The following is a 20,999-nucleotide window of genomic DNA, read 5'->3' as shown; positions in this document are numbered from 1 at the left end:
AGTGGCCACAGGACTGGAAAAGGTCAGTTTTCATTCCAATCCCAAAGAAAGGCAATGCCAAAGAATGTTCAGACTACCACCCAGTTGCACTCATTTTACACACTAGCAAGGTAATGCTCAAAATCCTTCAAGCTAGGCGTACTGAGAACTTCCAGATGTACGAGCTGGGGTTAGAAAAGGCAAAGGAGGGACTTCCCTGGTGGTCCAGTGGCTAAGACTCTGTGCACCCAATGCAGGAGGACAGGGTTCAATTCTTGGTCAGGGAACTTGATTTCACATGCTGCCGCTAAGGCCGGGAACAGCCAAATAAATAAATATTGAAAAAAAAGAAAAAAAAGGCAAAGGAACCAGAGACCAAATTGCGAACATCTGTTGGATCATAGAAAAAAAGAGAATTCCAAAAAAAAATCTACTTCTGCTTTATTGACTACCCTAAATCCTTTGACTGAATCACAACAAACTGAAAAGTTCTTAAAGAGATGGGAATACCAGACCACCTGACCTGCCTCCTGAGAAACCTGTATGCTAGTCAAGAAGCAACAGTTAGAACCATCCATGGAAAAGCGGACTGGTTCAAAATTAGGAAAGGAGTACATCAAGACTGTATATTGTCACTCTGCTTATTTAACTTATATGTAGAGTACATCATGCAAAATACTGGGCTGGGTGAAGCACAAGCTGGAATCAAGATTGCTGGGGGAAATATCAAAACGTCAGATGTGCAGATGACACCACTCTAACGGCAGAAAGTGAAGAGGAACTAAAGAGCCCTTGATGAGGGTGAAAGAGAAAAGTGAAAAAGTTGGCTTAAGATTCAACATTCAGAAAACTGATATCATGGCATCTGGTCCCATCACTTCATGCAAATAGATGGGGGGAAAAGTGGAAGCAGTGACAGGTTTTATTTTCTTGGGCTCCAGAATCACTTCGGACTGTGACTGCAGTCATGAATCTAAAAGAAAAAAAGCTGTGACCGACCTAGACAGCATTTTAAAAAGCAGAGAAATCACTTTACTGACAAAGGTCTATATAGTCAAAGCTGTTGTTACTGAAATTGCAAGTCCCTATGCCTGATGCATATTAAAAAGCAGAGACATTACTTTGCCAACCAAGGTCTGTCTAGTCAAGGCTATGGTTTTTCCCGTGGTCATGTATGGATGTGAGAGTTGGACTGTGAAGAAAGCTGAGCGCCGAAGAATTGATGGCTTTTGAACTGTGGTGATGGAGAAGACTCTTGAGAGTCCCTTGGACTGCAAGGACATCCAACCAGTCCATTCTAAAGGAGATCAATCCTGGGTGTTCATTGGAAGGACTGATGCTAAAGCTGAAACTCCAATACTTTGGCCACCTCATGTGACGAGTTGACTCACTGGAAAAGACTCTGATGCTAGGAGGGATTGGGGGTAGGAGGAGACGGGGACGGCAGAGAATGAGATGGCTGGATGGCATCACCGACTCAGTGGACATGAGTTTGAGTGAACTCCGGGAGTTGGTGATGGACAGGGAGGCCTGGCGTGCTGTGGTTCATGGGGTCGCAAAGAGTCGGACACGACTAAGCGACTGAACTGACCTGAACTGAACTGATGCCTGATGCACAGTGAGGTCCATCAATATTCAACATTAGAGTTTGGAATAGAGAAAGGTTTATTACAGATTCATAGAAGGAGATGAGTGGCTGATGCCCTAAGAACCCCAAAGTTACTGAAAGCTTTCAGCAAGTCTCTTTAAAAGCAAAAGGTGAGGGATGCACGTGGTTACTTGTTGCAGACTTCTCCGTGTCAGAGCCTTTGTTCTTGAGGTCTGGTCATAGTGAGGTAATCATGTTCCTGTAAATCTCTACCAGATAAATGTTATTCTCTGTCCTGACAAGAAAGGGCAAAGTCCCAAGGCACAACTTTTACCCCAGAGCCGCAGTCCTGGCTGAGAGGAGGCAGATCTCAGTTGGCAGCTCTTTCAGGACCAAGTTCCCACATCCTGCCCAGCTGTCATCCCTGAGGAAGCCAGGCATCCAACCCAACTGGCCCTCAGTTTGCTCAGGCCACCCAAATGGGGAGACCAGGTCTCCCAGACTGCAACTCACACAGAGGGCCCCTTCTATTAGGTTGCAGAGACAGAGATGGGGGAGAGGTTCACTGCTGCCTCAAGGGCTGAGCCAAGGCTAGTGGAAGGGGCCTTAGTGAGAGCTCTGGAGCCCTACAGGACGTAGTCCCCAGTCTGTTCCTTGGGCTGTCCAACTTACCTTCTGACCCAAGTCTGGGTAAGCTGTAGGGCCTCCAGTAGAAGGCCTGAATCTTTCTCTTAAGCCACTCTCCACCTGATGACCACCGCACCACTGCCTGTTGACTCAATCACCTCCCCAGTGATTGACAGGTACCACTGGGCGGGGCACACTGCGGCCCTGACCAATAGCTGAGCAAGGCAACAAAGGGTCACTCATTGATGGTTGGTTGCTGTGGGCAGGGCCCACTGAGGCAATGGCTGAGAAAGACCTGATGCCTAGTAACGGGTCAGAGTAATAAGGCACAACAACGGCTACCTGCTAAGGGCTGTGCTCTTCCTGCTCTGTTACAGGAACATCTGGAGCTTCTAAAATCAGGGAGAGAAAACCCTGACATCCCTATAGAAGAAAAGGCTAGAGCAGGGCTTCTTCAATTGTGGGCAGAGACTCCTGAGGGCCCCAGTGACCTCCTCAGGGAGTCTGTAAGGTCAGAACTATTTCATGATAGTATTAAGATGCTAATTGCCTTTTTCACTATGCTGACTTTGACACTGATGATGCAGGGACAGTGATGGAAAACTGCTACTGGTACCTTCGCTTGAACTGGTGGGAGTTGCATTCTTCCCACCACACTCAGGGGAAACTTCAGAATATCCTTGATGAAATGGTTAAATCAATTGATTTTTTTTTTTAATACCATTTTTGGACTTCCCTGGCAGTCTAGTGGTTAAGGCTTTGTAGTTCTATTGCAGGGGGTGAGGGTTCAGTCCCTGGTGGGGAAATGAAGATCCTGCATGTGGCATGAAGAAAAAACAAACAATTTTAAATATATCTTTTGATGAACAGTAAAATATTTCTACTACAGACTGAAGTGCAGTTGTTGCCTCGAGAAAAAGTGCTTGTGCAATTTGAGCAGGGAGCTGAACTAACTGCTTTTTTTTCATAACCACTTTTTAAAAATTTATTTTTTAATTGAAGGATAATTGCTTTACAGAATTTTGTTGTTTTCTGCCAAATATCAATGTGAATCAGCCACAGGTATACATATGTCTCCTCCCTATTGAGCCTCCCTTCCCATCACACCCTCTAGGTTGTTACAGAGCCCCTGTTTGAGTTCTGAGTCTAATAGCAAATTCCCATTGCTTATCTATTTTACATATGGTAATGTAAGTTTCCATGTTACACTCTCTATATATCTCACCCACTCCCTCCTCCCCATCCCTGCCATGTCCATAAGTCTGTTCTCTCTGTGTGTTTCTCCATTGCTGCCCTTCTAATAAACTCATCAGTACCATTTTTCTAGATTCCACATATATGTGTTAGTATACAATATTTATCTTTCTCTTTCTGATGTATTTCACTCTGTATAAATAGGCTCTAGGTTCATCCACCTCATTAGAACGGACTCTAATGCATTCCTTTTTATGGCTGAGGAATATTCCATTGCATATATGTACAACAGCTTCTTTATCCATTCATCTGTTGATGGACATCTAGGTTGCTTCCATGTTCTAGCTATTGTAAATAACGTTGCAATGAACATTGGGGTACATTGTCTTTTTCAGTTTTGGTTTCCTTAGGGTATATGCCTAGTGGTGGGATTGCTGGGTCAAATGGTGGTTTTATTTCTAGATTTTTAAAGTAATCGCCACACCGACTTCCATAGTGGCTGTATCAGCTTACATTCCCACCAACAGTGCAAGAGAATTCCCTTTTCTCCACACCCTCTCCCTCATTGTTTGCAGACTTTTTGATTATAACTGCTCTGACTGGTGTGAGGTGATATCTCATTGTAGTTTTGATTTGCATATCTCTAATAATGAGCAGCATTGAGCATCTTTTCATGGGTTTGTTAGCCATCTGTATGTCTTTGGAGAAATGTCTGTTTGGTCTTTTTCCCACTTTTTGATTGGGTTGTTTGTTTTTCTGGTATTGACTTGTATGGGCTGCTTGTATATTTTGGAAATTACTCCTTTGCCAGTTGTTTCATTTGCTGTTATTTTCTCCCATTCTGAGCATTGTTCACCTTGTTTATAGTTTCTTTTGCTGTGCAAAAGCTTTTAAGTTTAATTAGGTCCCACTTGTTTATTTTTGTTTTTACTTCCATTCCTCTAGGAGGGGGATCATAAGAGGATCTTGCTTTGATTTCTGTCCTCAAGTTGAACTAGCTGCTTTTTAATTGAAATATTTTTTGTTTAAAGAATGAATAAAAATGAAGAATAAGCTGGTTATTCAGACTTCTGTTTTTGGTAGATATCTTTTAACTAAGTGATCTTGTCCATTTAAAGAAAACAACTGGTAGTATTTGTTACCAATCATAAAATTCAAGCTTTCCAAAAAATTAGAACTTTGTAAAACTTATTTCTACTGCAATGAGTTTGAGACTTTTATTATTTAGAGACATTTCTGATGAGACTGGTGTCGATATTAATGAATGAATTCTCTGTATTGCATTAAAAATGCATTTGGGAGATCAGCATAGCTCAGTGAACCAATGTTTTCCATATGAATGATGCATGGTGTTATAAAATCGAGTGTAGGTGAAAGATCCATTCAAAGTCCAAATCATACCAATGAAAAAAGTTCATTGATATGGTTTTAGATTCCAGGTTGCTGCTAACCTTTTAACTACTACTTCTTGATTTTTGGCATGGTATCAAAGATGAATATCCACAATTATCTTATATATCTGTGTGAGGCTGTATTTTCCTCACATATTTCAACCAAACAACGTAACAGATTGAACGCAGAAACAATATAAGGATTAATTTTATCTATTAAGCTAAATATTACAGAGATAGGCAAAAATGTAAAATGATGCCATTTTTCTCACTACTTTTTGTTTGGAAAAATGTAATTATTTTTCATAAAAATATGTTGTGTTAGCTTTTAATGGGTTTATTATGTTATTTCTAAATTAATACGTACTTTTAAAAAGTCCTCAAATTTAATTTCCAAAATGGTAAACATTGACAGATATAACCCACAGAAACAAAAACTCTTTGGGAGTCCTCAGTAATTTTTAAGATTATAAAGAGGTCCAGGGACTTCCCTGACAGTCCAGTGGTTAAGATTTTGCCTTTCAGTGCAGGGCGTGTGATTCCTGGTGGAGGCTTTAAGATCCCACGTGCTTCATGGCTTAAAAACCCAAAATATAAAGCAGAAGAAATATTATAACAAATTCAATAAAAACTTTAAAAATGGTCCACATCAAAAACAAATTTTTAAAAAAATAGAGATCCTGAGCCCCAGAATACTCAGAACCCGTGATGTGGGCAGTCAACAAATGCCTACTGATATTCCGCAAAAGAGAGATGCTGCACCTAGCCTCTCTGATGGAGGGGCACACACCATCACCGATGAAGGGATTTTCTCAGAAATCAAACCTGGATCTGATCAAGGCTCTTGATCTAACTACAAATTTAAAGGAATTTCAGGGAACAAAGGAACATGGCCCCGGGGGGCTGAAATGAGCACAGTCCAGATGTGGAAAATCCAAATTATGTAGGATAAACAACATGGTTCCTTAAACAAGTAAGTTTCTAGGAAGAGAAACAGAGGAATGGTGTATATTAAAAGGAACTGATGAAACATATCAACCCATGTATGCATCTTATTTAGATTCTGCTTTGATTCTATTTTTAATTGGATTGTAATTGATTTACAGTGTTGTGTCAGTTTCTGTGTACAGGAACGTGAATCAGCTCTATGTATACATATATCCCCTCCTTCTTCAGCCTGCCTCCCACCCCAGCACACCCCACTCCACCCTTCTAGGTTGTCACAGAGCACCAAGCTGAACTCCCCGTGCTATACAGCAGCTTCCCACTAGCTATTTATTTTATGGGTGGTTGTCTATATATGTCAAATGCTACTCTCTCAGTTAGTCCCACCCTCTTCCGCTGTGTCCACAAGTCTGTTTTCTATGTCTGAGTCTCTTCCTGCCCTGCAAATAAGTTCATCAGTACCATTTTTCTAGGTTCCATATGTATGCCTTCCGTTCCGTTCCATTCCGTTCAGTCGCTCAGTCGTGTCCGACTCTTTGCGACCCAGTGGACTGTAGCCTACCAGGCTTCTCCGTCCATGGGATTCTCCAGGCAAGAATACTGGAGTGGGTTACCATTTCCTTCTCCAGGGGATCTTCCCGACCCAGGGATCGAACCCGGGTCTCCCGCATTGGAGGCAGACGCTTTAACCTCTGAGCCACCAGGGAAGCCCACCGACTTATTTCAGTCTGTAAAAAAAAAAAAAAAGACAGAAGGGAACCCTGTGCACATTTGATGGTAATAAAGACTGATTGTTAGATTTTTAGCTGATAATGGTATTGGGTGTTTGTACACAACCTTTATCTGAATCCCCCAAGCTTTAAGCAAAGAAGCAGAACTTCAATGAGGATTGCACAATAAGAAATTTATTATAGGAATTAGCACAATTTTGGGACAAGTGCAAAAAATAAAATTAGAGAAAAGTCACCAATCATCTTGTCAGAGGTGAATGAGCTGGAACTGGGAAGAATTCAGAAACATCTGTTTTCTGGAGTACAGCCACAAAGAGAGCGGCTGGAGAAGTATATGAAAGGTTGTTTGTTCCTCATGGTTACACTACTGTGAGTTCTCAGAGAAAGTTCGTATAGTGAACCTGAGATAGCTGGTCAGCAGGCCCAGCTGTTGGGAAGGAGGGCTGGACACAGAGTTGAGGGAAAGAGGACCAGGTGGTTGGAACTTGCCAGCGTCTGCACTGCCTCTGAATCTCATGCAAGTTTCTCTGTGGCCATCCCTAACCTGGCATTACAGAGGGAAGGGAATTCCAGCGGTTCATCTGAGCACATAACTGCCACATTACCCTTCAAAGATAGAATATTTACTGATGAAATGATGTGATGACAAGATTTTCTTCAAAATGATTTGAGAAGTGAGGGAATAGGTGAAGAAACAGATAAATCCATTTTGTCCAGGAGTAGAAGGTAGGTAATGGGTATAATAAAATTCATTTTATTGTTTTTATTTTTTGTATGTACTTGGGATTTTTGTCTATAATTTTAAAGTTTTTTTTTAAGTACCCTGATCACCCCTTGCATTTTTCCCTTGGAGTATTATTAACTTTATGGGTTTTATTTTATTTAATATGTTATAGTTAATTATAGTCATTGTTCTTGTTGTTGTATCAACTATCTCAAATATGGCTGGTAGAAGACCGTTTAAACTGGCTCCTTTTTCTTAGAACTGGGGTCTTCTTAGATAGCCCCCTTCCCTTCTGGCATCACAGGATATTCTAGACTTGCTTTGCATTTTCCTCACCAAAAGCCAGAATCAGCCATTTCTGCAAGGGGCTCTGATTTTCTTTAGAGGGGAATGCTGTATGTAAACCAAGATCCAGATGTTAGGTGTGCTCATAATTGTTAGTGTAGTATCGTTTCTTCCAGGTGCTTCCCTTTTTAAAAACATTTATTGGAGCATGGTTGATTATCTGTCAGTTTCTACTGTGCAGCTGCAGTTATATATATATATGTATATACTTTTTCATATTTTTCCCATTATGGTTTGTCACAAGATATGGAATATATTTCCCAGTCTTATAGGGTAGGACCTTGTTGATTATCCATTCTAATAGTGTATATCTGCTAATCCCAAACTCCCAGTTCTTCCCTCCCTCACCCTCCCTCCCTTGGCAACCATGTCTGTTCTCTATGCCTGTTTCTGTTTTGTAGATATGTTCATTTGTGTTGTACTTTAGATTATACATATAGGTGATATAATATAGTATTTGTCTTTCTCTTTTTGACTTTGCTTAGTATGATACTCTCTATGTCCATCCAATTTGCTGCAAATGGCATTATTTTCTTTTCATGGCTGAGTAATATTCCATTGTATAAAGGTGTACCAGACCTTTATCCATTCATGGCCAGTTAGGTTGCTTCCATGTCTTGGTTATTGTAAATAATGCTACTGTGAACATAGGGGTGCATATATATTTTTGAATTATAGTTTTGTGTAGATAAATGCCCAGGAGTGGGATTGCTGGATCGTACGGTAGCTATATTTTTAGTTTATTTTTCTTTTTTTTCTTTTGACTGTGCTGGTTTTTTGTTGCAGCGTGGGGGCTTTCTCTAGTTGTGTCGTGCAGGCTCAGTAATTGTGGTGCATGGGCTTAGTTGCCCATCACTATGTGGGATCTTAATTCCCCGACCAGGGATCAAACTGAGTCCCCTGCATTGGCTGATTCATGTTGATGTTTGACAGAAACCAACAAAATTCTGATCATTTATCAATTATCTTTCAATTAAAAAGTAAATAAATTTTTTAAAGAGGATGGATAATTTTATTGAACGACTTCAAAAATCATCTGTCAATATAATCATTTTGGGTGTTCTCCTGACCTGAATTTCCACTTGGTGAAATTTATTAATAAATTGTATAATTATTGGAAGGCAGAGATATTGAATAATATCCTCCTAACTGAGAAGGAACTTTGAGACCCAAAAACAAAACAGGCACCTGCATGAAGAGCTATTATGAAGTTTATTGTGGGTGACTTACACATGGGCAGGAGCTGGCAGATGATCCAGAGGCATTCAAAGCTGCAGAAAAGGGTAAAGGAGATTTAAAGGACCAAAGCTGAAAATAAAATCTGACTAGTAGGGAGAATCACATCCATATCAATGGGAAATGGATGTTTTTCACTCCCTTTGTGTGTGTGGAGGGGAGGTTCTCATGACCATTAACCATTCACATCAGCAAAAGGCATTCTTTCAGTTTTCATGTCAGAGGAAGGCCAGGGGAAAACTTGATAGGAGACTCCCCTGGCTTAGGCACACTTCTTGTGAGTAAGCTAAAGCTCAGTCTTGCAGAAAGGGGAGCAGGTAACAGTTTAAGGAGGAAAAATTATATGGAATACAAGGAAAGTCATTTGCCCAGAGAATTTTTTTCTCCTCATTTTGTTTTGTTTTTATTCAATGACACACAGTTTCATTTCCTGCTAGCAGAAGGAGAAGAACCAAACCGTCAAAAAGGCCAAGACCACATCCCTCTGTTGTTCCTGTTTTGTTTCTTTCTGTTGGGTTGAAAATTATGTAATGAACTTGATGACACTGTTATTCTTTAAAAATAAAAAAAGAAAAGAGGTAGGACTGTGGGCCTAGGATAAAGTTGGAGTGGTTCAGCCACACTATAGGATTGAGTCATCCTTGCTCTCCTAGAAGAACTTCATTTATTAGTGATGAATCTTTCATTTAGGATACCATTATACTCTGCTATTTGTTTAGCATACTTACAGCATTATTCTTCAGTACTTATACTTGCATCACTGTAAAACTAGTTTTTGTAAATTGGTGTGGAATTGTTTACTTATGAAATAGGAATTTTGGATTTTGTTGAGGCCTTTGACAACTTCCTTGGTTTTTTTTTTTCCCCACTTTAGTGGATCTGTTTAGATCATCTCTTTCATCTAGGTATTCAAGATCTAGACTTCTCCTTGTGTCTCTTATGTTATTCTATCTTCGCTTCCTTCTCTCCTTTCCTCTATTCTCAATTCAGGAGGCCAGATTTAGCTGGCCTCTGCTTACCAATTCCTGGGAAAGAAATTCTGGCTGATTGGCCCAGCTCAGAGGTGTTCGCCTTTGGTCCAGTCAGCCAATGGTCAGGGGAGAATCTTGTGATACAACTAGCTCATAGGTGTGACCTCTGTGGGTCCGGCAGGAGAAGAGTCTTAGAGCAGGGAGGTTATTAAGTAGGCAGATATCTCAAAAGTTGTCTCCTCCCTGCTTGGGTTTAATAATTATTCCATTTTAGATGTTTTCTAATTTGCCACTTTCCATTTGGATTGTTATTAGGTTCTTGTTTCTAATTTTCTTAGATTCATTTTGTTATCCATTTTCAAACTTGTTTAATTTATTAATTTTATGTCTTGTGATCAGAGATTTGTATTTAAATTTAAAATTTCCACTCAGCATAATTTTAGTGTATTGCATAGTTTTGTATGTAGTATCTTCATTATCTTTTTGTTCTGATGTTGTCCTTGACTCAAACTGTTGCTTTGGAAAGCTTTAAAAAAATTTTTCCATGTTGTGGAAGAGGGGGCTTACTATTATTATAGGTTATATTTAAATGATTTATTTATATTTGGCTGTGCTGAGTCTTCTTCGCTTCGCAGGCTTTTCTCTAGTTGCAGTGAGCAGGGGCTGCCGTTCCTTGCAGTGCGTGGGCTTCTCATCGTGGTGGCTTCTCTTGTTGCAGAGCAAAGGCTCTAGGGCATGCAGGCTTCAGTAGCGGTGGCTCTTGGATTCTAGAGCACAGACTCACTAGTTGTGGTGCACGGGCTTAATTGCTCCACAGCATATGGAATCTTCCCTGACCAGGGATCAAACCCTTGTCTCCTGCATTAGCAGGCAGATTCTTTACCACTGAGCCACCAGGGAAGCCCCTATCAGTTACATATTGATTGCACTTGTCAGTGTGTGGAGTGTATAATCTGAATGATTTCTATTTTATTATGGTTTTCTTTGTGTTCAAATAAGTGGCCAACTTTTGTAAATGTCCTAAATGCTCTTTAACAGAATATGAGATCTAAAATTTAGCTGCAGACTTTCCTGGTGGTACAGTGGATAGGAATCTGCCTGCCAATGCAAGGAATGTGGTCTCAACCCCTGGTCCGGGAAGACTCCACATGCTGCAGAGCGACTAAGCCCCTGCACCACAACTGTTGAGTCTGTGCTGTAGAGTCCAGGACCCGTAACTACTGAGCCCTCGCTCTCGAGCCCATGCCCTGAAACAAGAGAAGCCACCGCAAGGAGAAACTCACACACTGCAGTGAGGGGTAGCCCTCACTCGCCGCAACTAGAGAAAGCCCTCCTGCAGCAATGAAGACCTAGTACAACCCAAAATAAATAAAATACATAAATTTTTAAAAAATTAGTTGCTTTCTTGCTTTATATATTTCTGAGACTTGATTTGTTAGGGAATGAGATGTTAGAGTGTTAGACATGAGAATGTTAGAATCCATGACCACCTTTCCACCTTTGGATTTGTAATCTTTCTCCTCCCATATTCTGCCATTCTTTGCTTAAATAATGCTGTTATCTAGTGGATACAGTTCATGACCGCTACATGATCTACATCTGTTTGTGTAGATCACTCATGTGATCACAGTAAGTGATCCTTTTGGCCCCATTTAATTTTTTTTTCCCTCAAATTCAACTATGTTGACATTAATGCTGCAAGCCTTACTCTTCCCCTCCCGCTCCTTGGGTTTTGGCACATTCTTTTATTTGTGATTTTTCTGAGTGTCTGTTGCAACGTGATTCTTTTCTTTTCTGTTTATCAGAAATCAGTCTTGGTAAGTAGTAGAAGATAGAGGTTTAATTGACCTTTTCCCTGCAGTTACTGTTCCCATCTATATTATACAATCAGGTCCTTTTATGTTTCATGTAATCAAGGAAAATAGATTTACACAGCATTTGCCCTTTTGTGTCCTAACAGCTCTAGATGTCTGTGGATCCTCAAGATGTCGGTCTCATTCTTGGCCCTGGGCATTGTGTTATTTATGTTCAGAAGTGTGTACCTGTATTCAGAATCCAGCAGCTACAAAGCACCACTCCTTCAGCCTAGTCTGGCTGCCGGAATGCTGAAGCTTCTCCCTGAGGAACATGTCAAGCGCCTCTTTACCCACGATGGAATCTGGTGAGATAGCCAGTTATTCCCCCTTGGTCTGACCTCTCCCTCCCTCCTCCTGTGGCTGACAGTATCCTATTTGTGCCCACCTTACAGCCAGTTCCCTACCTTCCTGTACCTGTGCTGATTGTGAATGTGCTTCCAAGCTACAGGACCAGAAAAGATCTTGGTCTGCAGGGCACAGACTCTGTTCCCTACAACACCCAGCAAAGTCCCTTGTGGTTTTGGAGGGCCCGTTTAACCCAAACTATAGGAAAGATGTTGCCTTTCTGTCCCTTTGGCCTCCTCTTCAGGTGGGTGGAACTGAGATGCCACTGCGACTCTCAGGTTTAAAGAAGTTTGGAGAGGGCTTCCCTGGTGGCTCAGTGGTAAAGAATCCGCTTGTGAATGCGGGAGACAAGGGTTTGATCCCTGGTTCTAGGAAGATCCCACACGCTGCTGATCAATTGAGCCTGTGCCACAATTACTCAGCCAGTGCTCTGGAGCCTGTGAGCCACAACTAATGAGCCCATGTGCCTAGAGCCCGTGCTCCGCAACAGGAGAAGCCACCACAATGAGAAGACCCTGCGCCGCAACTAGAGAGTACCTCCCGCTGGCCGCAACTAGAGAAAGCCTGCACAGCAATGAAGACCCAGCAACAACCAAACAAAAATAAATGAAAATTATTTAAAAAAAAAATAAAGACGTTTAGGGTATTCCCTGGCATCCCAGTGGTTAGGACTTGGAGCTTTCACTGCTGAGCCTGGGTTCAATCCCTGGTCAGAGAACTAAGCTCCCACAAGCCACATGGCCTGTGGGATCTTAAGTAGAAATTTGGTGCAGGAGATGATTCAAGAGAGGGTTTTTTTTTTTTATTACAAAATTTATTTTTTATGATTTAAAATAATTTTTTGGAGTGTAATGACCCACGATGATGTGTTAGTTTCAGGTGTACAGCAAAGTGATTCTGTTATACATGTACATATATTCATTCTTTTTCAGATTCTTTACCCATGTGGGTTATTACAGAATATTGTGTAGATTTCCCTATGCTATACAGTAGGTCTTTGTTGGTTATCTATTTTAGTAGTGTGTGTATGTTAATCCCAAGTTCCTATCCATCCTCCTGCCACATGTCTGCTTTGGTTACTGTAAGTTGGATTTGAGATGGGGCCTTCTTATCCTTTCCTCTCGCTGTGTCTTTGGGAATGGCTCCTGCTGGGATTCTAGAGTCTCAACCCGACCTGGCTGGTGGTTGTGAGAAAGGAGAGTCTGGGGGAATCAGCACACTGGGATCGCCTTCAAGTGCCCGCCTCACCCACCAGCCCACCCAGTCTGTGATCTTAGTCCTTATATTGTTTTAGGCTCTTCCCGAAGAACCAGTGCAAATGTGAAGCCTGGAAGCATCAGGAAAGCTATAACTTTGAGAATGCCTATGGCCAGACTGACCTCCCTGCGGTGAAAATGAGGAGACAAGCTGAATTCGAACACTTTCAGAGGAGGTAATGCAGACCACGCGGGCTCTTGGGCCCTGAGGTAGTGTGGAAACTCTCCCCGCCCTCTCCTGAGGGTGTAGGGCCAGGGAGAGAAGAAAGGCACTTCCACTCTTGCAGGATCCCTGGAAAGAACTACTAAGAATAAACCAAGTAAAGACAGCTGAGGAAATAGCCCTTCAGTAGCGATTTATAAAACTTGGACATTCCCTTGCAGTCTAGTGGTTAGTACTCGGCACTTTCGTTGCTGGGGCCTGGGTTTGATCCCTGGTTGCGGAACGAAGAGGCTACAAGCTACGTTGTGAGGCCAATGACAAGCACACAAACCAAGAAACCCCCAAGATACTTGACATGTCTCAAGCATTTCATAATAAAGAGCGAAGGAAGGAAAAGACTGAAAAGTGCAGTGTTGGTGGCACAGCCTCCATGCACCCAGGCCATCAGAGCCTTTAATCTCAACCACATTGCATTATCTGGTTCATTTATATGTTGAGAATGTACTGTCCCTCTGCTGTGTGCATAGCCCAGAGTTAAACCTTTGGGATGTGTTGACCAGGATTGTTGGTTGAAAACAGTAGAAACAGATTCTGGCTAGCTTATATTAAGAGAGAATTTGTAGGGAAATCAAGAACCAGGGGAGCACAGAATGGCTGGGCAGGTTCTTTTCTCTTTTCTCCCCTAGGAATCATTTATGAGTTTCAGTGGAAAGCGTGCTATAATAAAAATAGCATTTAAGGACTTGAACTCTGGAACAGGCTAGATGGCAAGTTACTTAACCTCACAGACTTCAGTATCTTCATATAAAAAACTGTAACAGTGATAACTCCTTCATAGGTTTATTTGTCAGGAACACTGTGTTCACATGCAAAGAGCTAGTAACTCATAAAAGGCCTGACATATAGAAGCACTGCAAAAATATTACCTACTGTTTTGCTTGGTTTATTATTAACATAATCATTCTTATAGTTCTTCATGGACAGTACATGATACATTAAGAGGGACTTCCTTGGAGGTCCAGTGATTAAAACTCCACACTTCCACTTTAGGGGCACATGTGGAAACTAAGACCACATCCTGCGTGCCATGCAGCATAGCCAAAAAGAAACCAAACACATGAATAACCTAAATAGTGGATTTTATAAGTGCTGCTGCTGCTGCTGCTAAGTCACTTCAGTCGTGTCCGACTCTGTGCGACCCCATAGACGGCAGCCCACCAGGCTCCCCCGTCCCTGGGATTCTCCAGGCAAGAACACTGGAGCTATGGGAGGTAAATTAAAATATCATGGTTGATGGCATAAAGTTTAATGGAACAATGAAAGAAGGTGACCTTGAACTCTGATTTGTATTTCTTTTATTGTCTATCACGATCCCCCATAAAAGAGCATTCCAGAAGGAAGAATTAACAATGTCCAAAGCCAGGGTGGGTTACATGACAGAAAAACGGATTTCTTGATGCCTACATGACAGGAAAGCAGGCCAGGACCATTGTGGCCTAGCGTGTCAAGGGGAGGCTGGAGGTATGAGCCCAGAGAGGCCATTGGTGACAGCCATGGTAAGCCAGCAGGTGGAGTGTGCATTTCACTTTCTGGATAATGCAAAGAATTGAACAGTTTTTCTTTATTTGTTTATAATTTATTTTGGTTGCACTGGATCTTCGTTGCTGCAGCAGGCATTCTCTGTTTTCGGTGAGCGGGGCTCTTCTTTGTTGCAGTGCTTGGACTTCTCATTGTGGTGGCTTCTCTTATTGCAGAGCACGGGCTCTAGGGCGCATGGGCTTCAGTAATTGCAGCTCGCAGGCTTTAGAGTGCAAGCTCAGTTGTTGTGTACAGGGTTAGTTGCACTGTTGCATGTGGAATCTTCCCAGACCAGAGATCCAACCCATGTCCCCTGCACTGGCAGGTGGATTCCTAACCACCGTACTACCAGGGAAACCCTTGAACAGTTTTTAAAATTGGCAACTTATTCCATGAGATGGGTGCATGCTAAGTCAGTCCAGTTGTGTCCGACTCTTTGAGACCCCATGGACTGTAGCCTGCCAGGCTCCTCTGTCCATGGGATTCTCCAGGCAAGAATACTGGAGTGGGTTGCCACGCCCTCCTCCAGGGGATCTTCCCGACTCAGGAATTGAACCTGTGTCTCTTACATCTCTTGTGTTGGTAGGTTCTTTACCACCACCAGCCCATTCTATGAGATACTCCCATATGTAAAATACCACTGTGGCTTTTCTGTGGAGGATAAACTGGAGAAAAGGTAAAGGGAAGGCAGGGACATCTGTTGAGGTGCTGGGAAGACAGTAAACAGTTTCTACTGCTACGACAGTTGTATGTGCTGCTTTGATGACCATTCCCCAGGCTTTACTGCTAGGTTGACTGAGCTTAAGTCTTCAATTAAGGAAGGGAAAAGGGGACTTTCGCCCTTGCAGGTTTGATTTCAAGAATGTGCCGCTACCCCAGACTCAATACAAACAGAAGACTCCCCGGAAGATGGAAGAGCAGCAGAAGGGAGTGTTGGAGGTCAGGAAGCCAGTGCAGTGTGCAGGTGATCTTGGCTGGGGTTTGAGCCCTGTGCGAGGCTGTGCGAGGAGCGTGGGGCTCAGTAGTTAACAGTGCCGCCAAGGGAGGCAGACTGGCTGTGTCCTCCATGTCTCAGATTGGCGACCTTGGGCAAGCAGTTTAACTTCCTCGATGGGGGGCCATAGGTACCAGGTGGAATAGTGATAGGGCCTCGGGTTGACATTTAGTAAGCTGATCCATGAAAGGCCTTAACAACCTCAGTGAAATTATAGGGTAGTAAAAGAGGTAAGAAAAAGATGTAAATAGACATATGACATGGTAAACTCTGACACATGCAGAACGGGTACCCTGGCCCTGGGCCCCTGTAACACCCTACCTCCTGCCAGGAAAGCCTGCTCTTTACCTCCTGGTCTCTGTTTGTCACTGTCTGTGAGGTCCCTGTGCTCAGGGACTGTTAGCTCCTGGCACAGAGCAGGGCTATCAGGCATCTGTAGAATTAGTGGATGGTGGGAGGGGAAACACATAAGACGGCTCCATCTCTGTCTGGGACGGCACAGGGTTGCCGAAAAAGAGAAGTCACAGAGTCCTCAGGAGAGAGCCCCAGGAGTGCACGGTGCATGGTGGGGGAAGGCAGAGCAGGAAGGGAGCTTTGAAGATATTGGAGCCTGTAAGATGGGGACAGGAAGGGATCAGAGGAGGTACTAGTTGGGAGTGAGGGCTCGTCTGGAGGAAGCTGGGCAGAAGGGGTTACAGAAGGAACAGATTCCAAACAGGAAGGGCCAAGGCCTAGGCATGTTCTCACCTTCCCCTCCTTCACCTGTTTGAAATGCCCAGTTCTCTTGGTATTATACCTGGCAATTCAGGTATGAACAAAAACACAGCCCAATAATGATAACTGACGTGAACTGGGTCTCAGGCCGGTAAGGAAGTAGCTGGATGGGGAGACTCAGCACAAGGCAAGGCACTGAGTCAGGTACAAAGATCAATCTGATCTAAATAATATCTCTCAATGAGCTTATAGTGTTATAGAGGAGTATAGCGTGTGTCCTCCCCTGGAGTCAAGTGGCTACTCTCTGAGTTACAGCCTCCCTGTACCGCCATTATCTGGGTGCGTGGAACCCAGCATTGAGTACACATGGGCAGTCTGTGGCCTGAGGAGTGTTTTCAGCAAATTGCATGGAACTCAAGAGTTCCATCCCCAGCTCAATAATAGTAGGAGTCAGAGGGAGGGATGTAGTAGGGTTTAGGAGGGAGGTCTGAGAATTAAAAAAAGAACATTCAGGAAGAAGGTGACATTCAAGCTGGCCTGACCTCTTTTACTGAACCAATGACCTTGTATTCTAGTTACTGGAGTTTGGCTCTGGGTTCTCACCCTTCCCAGAAAGGGCCTTTACTGACCTCTTTGTCCTGGGCTTAGCACAAGGCTGGGCAAGTCAAGGAAGGAATGAATAAGATGTGTGACTCTAGACCGAGCTCTGGGTTTGGCTCACTCCTTGAGGGAAGAAAAGCAATTTGGAGGATGAAGCTTCAGCCATTAAAAAAGAAAGGGAAAAGAGCTCCCTTCGTTTATTTAGTTAAAAAAGCAAGATGCGGACGGTTCGTACAGTGTGTGACATTTGTGTTTAAATGAGGAGGGGGTGTTTCTGCGATTGTGTGTGTGCGGAGACGTGTTTATATGTGTTGAAGGGAGAAGGCTGAACAGTGATGGTAAGTGTTTAACAGTGGGCTTTTGATAGTAGCTTGCAGCATTTGCTAATTTCTGTGGTTCAATAGTCACACTGTGGGTGATTTCAAGCAATGGACAAGATATCACTGGATTCCAGTTATAAAATATCTCCACCATTCAGGTACAATAGATGAAAATAACCTCCAGAGCAGAGATAATAGGAAGATGTAGTAAAATAATTAGGAAGTGGTGAGTTTTGACTGCTTTTCAGCTGTGTTCCCATAATTTAATGACTGTGTTTAAAAGCTGGCTTGCAAAATTCCTGAAAATTCAACAGTTGACTGCACTGTGTGGGTATGGGCCGGCTCTCCCACACCATTACACGTGAATATCAATGGCTCTGTGTCTCTTTGTGGTGGGCAAGTGATTTTGCCTCACAAGCCCTTTTCACACACAGTGTCCAAGCTTCCTGATGGACAGTGGACTGGGCCAAATCACTGAGGTACCTGCATTCAGTGGCCAGTATGCTGGCTACCAATTTAGGGGTATCCAAGAGGCCCAACTCCGGGAAGAGTTTTCTGCTATTCAATCCCCTCAGAAAGAAACATCTTGCTTGAGGCTACCACTGTCTTTCTCCTCACCCAAGTCCTTCAAGGACTCGTTTCCCACTCCAGTCTGAGGGACTCCCCACCCCCCAACCTCAGTTGTAATTACACTCTGGATAAACTACTCTCAGATGCACAAACTCTATCTGCTGTCTCACTGTTCCTTTCCACACTGCTGACAGTCCAGTGGCTTCTTGCTGGAGTGGGGCAGGTCTGGAACTTGTGGGATGGGTAAGACTCAGCCCTGGGTTTTTAATGTGTCAATACAGACATAAGCCAAGCTGTCAGAATTTGGGTACTGCATTCAGGTAGATATCAGCTGAATGGGACCAACCAACTCTTAGGCCGGGAGCCTGGACAAAGACATGGTAAGGGCCTACCCAGATCCTCCTAGCCCTGTTCGTAGCAAAACACACCAGTTAACAAAGATTGCTTCCACATTCTCTGTTTCACACACTCTCTTCCTCTGAGTGTCATTTGGCATCTTCAGGCTGGAAACCTGTCTCTCAACCTCAGCAAGTACAAACTTGTCTGGCCAAGGTCAGGTTCCCCAAAGACTTTCTGTCCCAGCACACCGAGAGGAATGGGGGACTCTACAACTTTTTGGTAACAGCAAGTAGAGATTTTTCTGGGGGTGTTGTGTAATAGAAAAGATGTTATTCCATATAATTCTCGTATCGTTACACAGATAAGCACACATGATCGCATATTTATGTGTGTGTATACATATATAAATACGTACTGCTGGGGTTTTGTATATATATATATATTTATTTGTTTTTAGTTGCACTGGATCTTTGTTGCTTTGTGCGGGCTTTCTCTAGTTGCAGTTCAGTTCATTTCAGTTCAGTTGCTCAGTCCTGTCTGACTCTGCAACCACATGGACTGTAGCATGCCAGGCTTCCCTGTCCATCACCAGCTCCCAGAGCTTACTCAAACTCATGTTCATTTAGTCGGTGATGATCCAACCGTCTCATCCTCTTTCGTCCCCTTCTCCTCCTGCACTCAATCTTTCCCAGCATTAAGGTCTTTTCCACTGAGTCAGTTCTTCACATCAGGTGGCCAAAGTATTGGAGCTTCAGCTTCAGCATCAGTCCTTTCAATGCACATTCAAGACTGATCTCCTTTAGGGTGGATTGGTTGGATCTCCTTGCAGTTCAAGGGACTCTCAAGAGTCTTCTCCAACACCACAGTTCAAAAGCATCAATTCTTCGGTGCTCAGCTTTCTTTATGGTCCAACTCTTAACATGAATACATGAGCACTGGAAAAACCATGGTTTTGACTAGACAGACCTTTGTCGGCAAAGTAATATCTCTGCTTTTTAATATGCTGTCTAGGTTGGTGATAGCTTTTCTTCCAAGAAGCAAGTGTCTTATAATTTCATGGCTGCAGTCACTATCAGCAGTGATTTTGGAGCCCAAGAAAAGAAAGTCTGTCACTGTTTCCATTGTTTCCCCATCTATTTGCCATGAAGTGATGGGACCAGATGCCATGATCTTCGTATTTTGAATGTAGAGTTTTAAGCCAACTTTTTCACTCTCCTCTTTCACTTTCATCAAGAGGCTCTTTAGTTCTTCTTTACTTTCTGCCATAAGGGTGGTGTCATCTGCATATCTGAGGTTATTGATATTTCTCCCATCAATCTTGATTCCAGCTTGTGCTTCCAGCCCAGTGTTTCTCATGATGTACCCTGCCTATAAGTTAAATAAGCAGGGTGACAATATACATGCTTGATGTATTCCTTTCCCAATTTGGAACCAGTCCATTCCATGTCCGGTTCTAGCTATTGCTGCTTGACCTGCATACAGATTTCTCAGGAGGTAGGTAAGCTGGTCTAATATTCCCACCTCTTGAAGAATTTTCCAGTTTGTTGTGATCCACATAGTCAAAGGCTTTGGCATGGTCAATAAAGCAGAAGTTTATGTTTTTCTGGAACTCCCTTGCTTTTTCTATGATCCAACGGATACTGGGAATGTGATCTCTGCCTCCTCTGCCTTTTCTAAATCCAGCTTGAACATCTGGTAGTTCTCCGTTCACGTACTGTTGAAGCCTGGCTTGGAGAATTTTGAGCATTACTCTGCTAACGTGTGAGATGAGTGCAATTGTGCTGTAGTTTGAACTTTCGCTGGCATTGCCTTTGGGATTGGAATGGAAACTGACCTTTTCCAGTTCTGTGGCCACTGCTGAGTTCTCCAGATTTGCTGGTAGCGGTGAGTGAGGGCTGCTCTTGACTGTGGTGGGCAGGCCTCTCACCGCAGTGGCTTCTCTCGTTGCACAGCACAGGATCTGGGTGCCCGGACTTCATCAGTTGCAGCTCTAGGGCTTAGTTGTATATTTTTAATGTAATTAGTACCATAAGAACAAATCACTCTGAAATGTGCTTTTTCCATCAATGATTTTTTTTCCCATTTTAAACAGGAAGTTTATTTAAATGATAAGATTTTTGGACTTCCCTGATGGTCCAGTGGTTAAAAATCTGTCTGCCATTGCAGGGGGCATGCATTTGATCCCTGGTCTAGGAAGATTCCACATGCCATGGGGCAACTAAGCCCAGGTGCCACAATGCAGTGAAGACCCAGCACAGGCAGAAATAAACAAAAACAAACAACAAGATGTTTGACTTGGTGGAATACTATCCAAGATTCATTTGTTTTCTAGTAATTCATCCTTCCTTAAATACAGATTGTTCTACCTGTAACAGCTATGTATAAACAATTATAAAATTATCCTTGGTTTTACAATGATAAATGAAAAACATTAAAATTCTTCAATAGAGGGACTTCCCTGGCAGTCTAGCAGTTAAGAATCCACCTTGCGATGCAGGGGACATGAATTTAATACCTGGTCAGGGAACTAAGA

At 42.9% G+C, this 20,999-nt stretch overlaps 1 protein-coding gene across 3 annotated transcripts in view; it reads left to right on the top strand.

Annotated features, from left to right (window-relative positions):
- B4GALNT2 (beta-1,4-N-acetyl-galactosaminyltransferase 2 (SID blood group)) overlaps positions 1-20,999 on the top strand; it is a 104,026-nt gene that overhangs the window by 44,749 nt on the left and 38,278 nt on the right. For all 3 annotated transcript variants that reach the window (XM_088828997.1, XM_088828999.1, XM_055407615.2), the window contains 2 exons: positions 11,692-11,892; positions 13,227-13,364. In XM_088828997.1, the coding sequence (XP_088685123.1) occupies positions 11,692-11,892; positions 13,227-13,364 (339 nt within the window). The remainder of the gene's footprint in view (positions 1-11,691; positions 11,893-13,226; positions 13,365-20,999) is intronic.

The sequence above is a fragment of the Moschus berezovskii genome, chromosome 20 (genome assembly GCF_049115385.1).
Source record: "Moschus berezovskii isolate FMDL1 chromosome 20, NW_MosBer_1.0, whole genome shotgun sequence".
NCBI lineage: Eukaryota > Metazoa > Chordata > Mammalia > Artiodactyla > Moschidae > Moschus > Moschus berezovskii.
The sequence above is the reverse complement of the archived record's forward strand: the minus strand, read 5'-3'. Positions and strand labels throughout refer to the sequence as shown.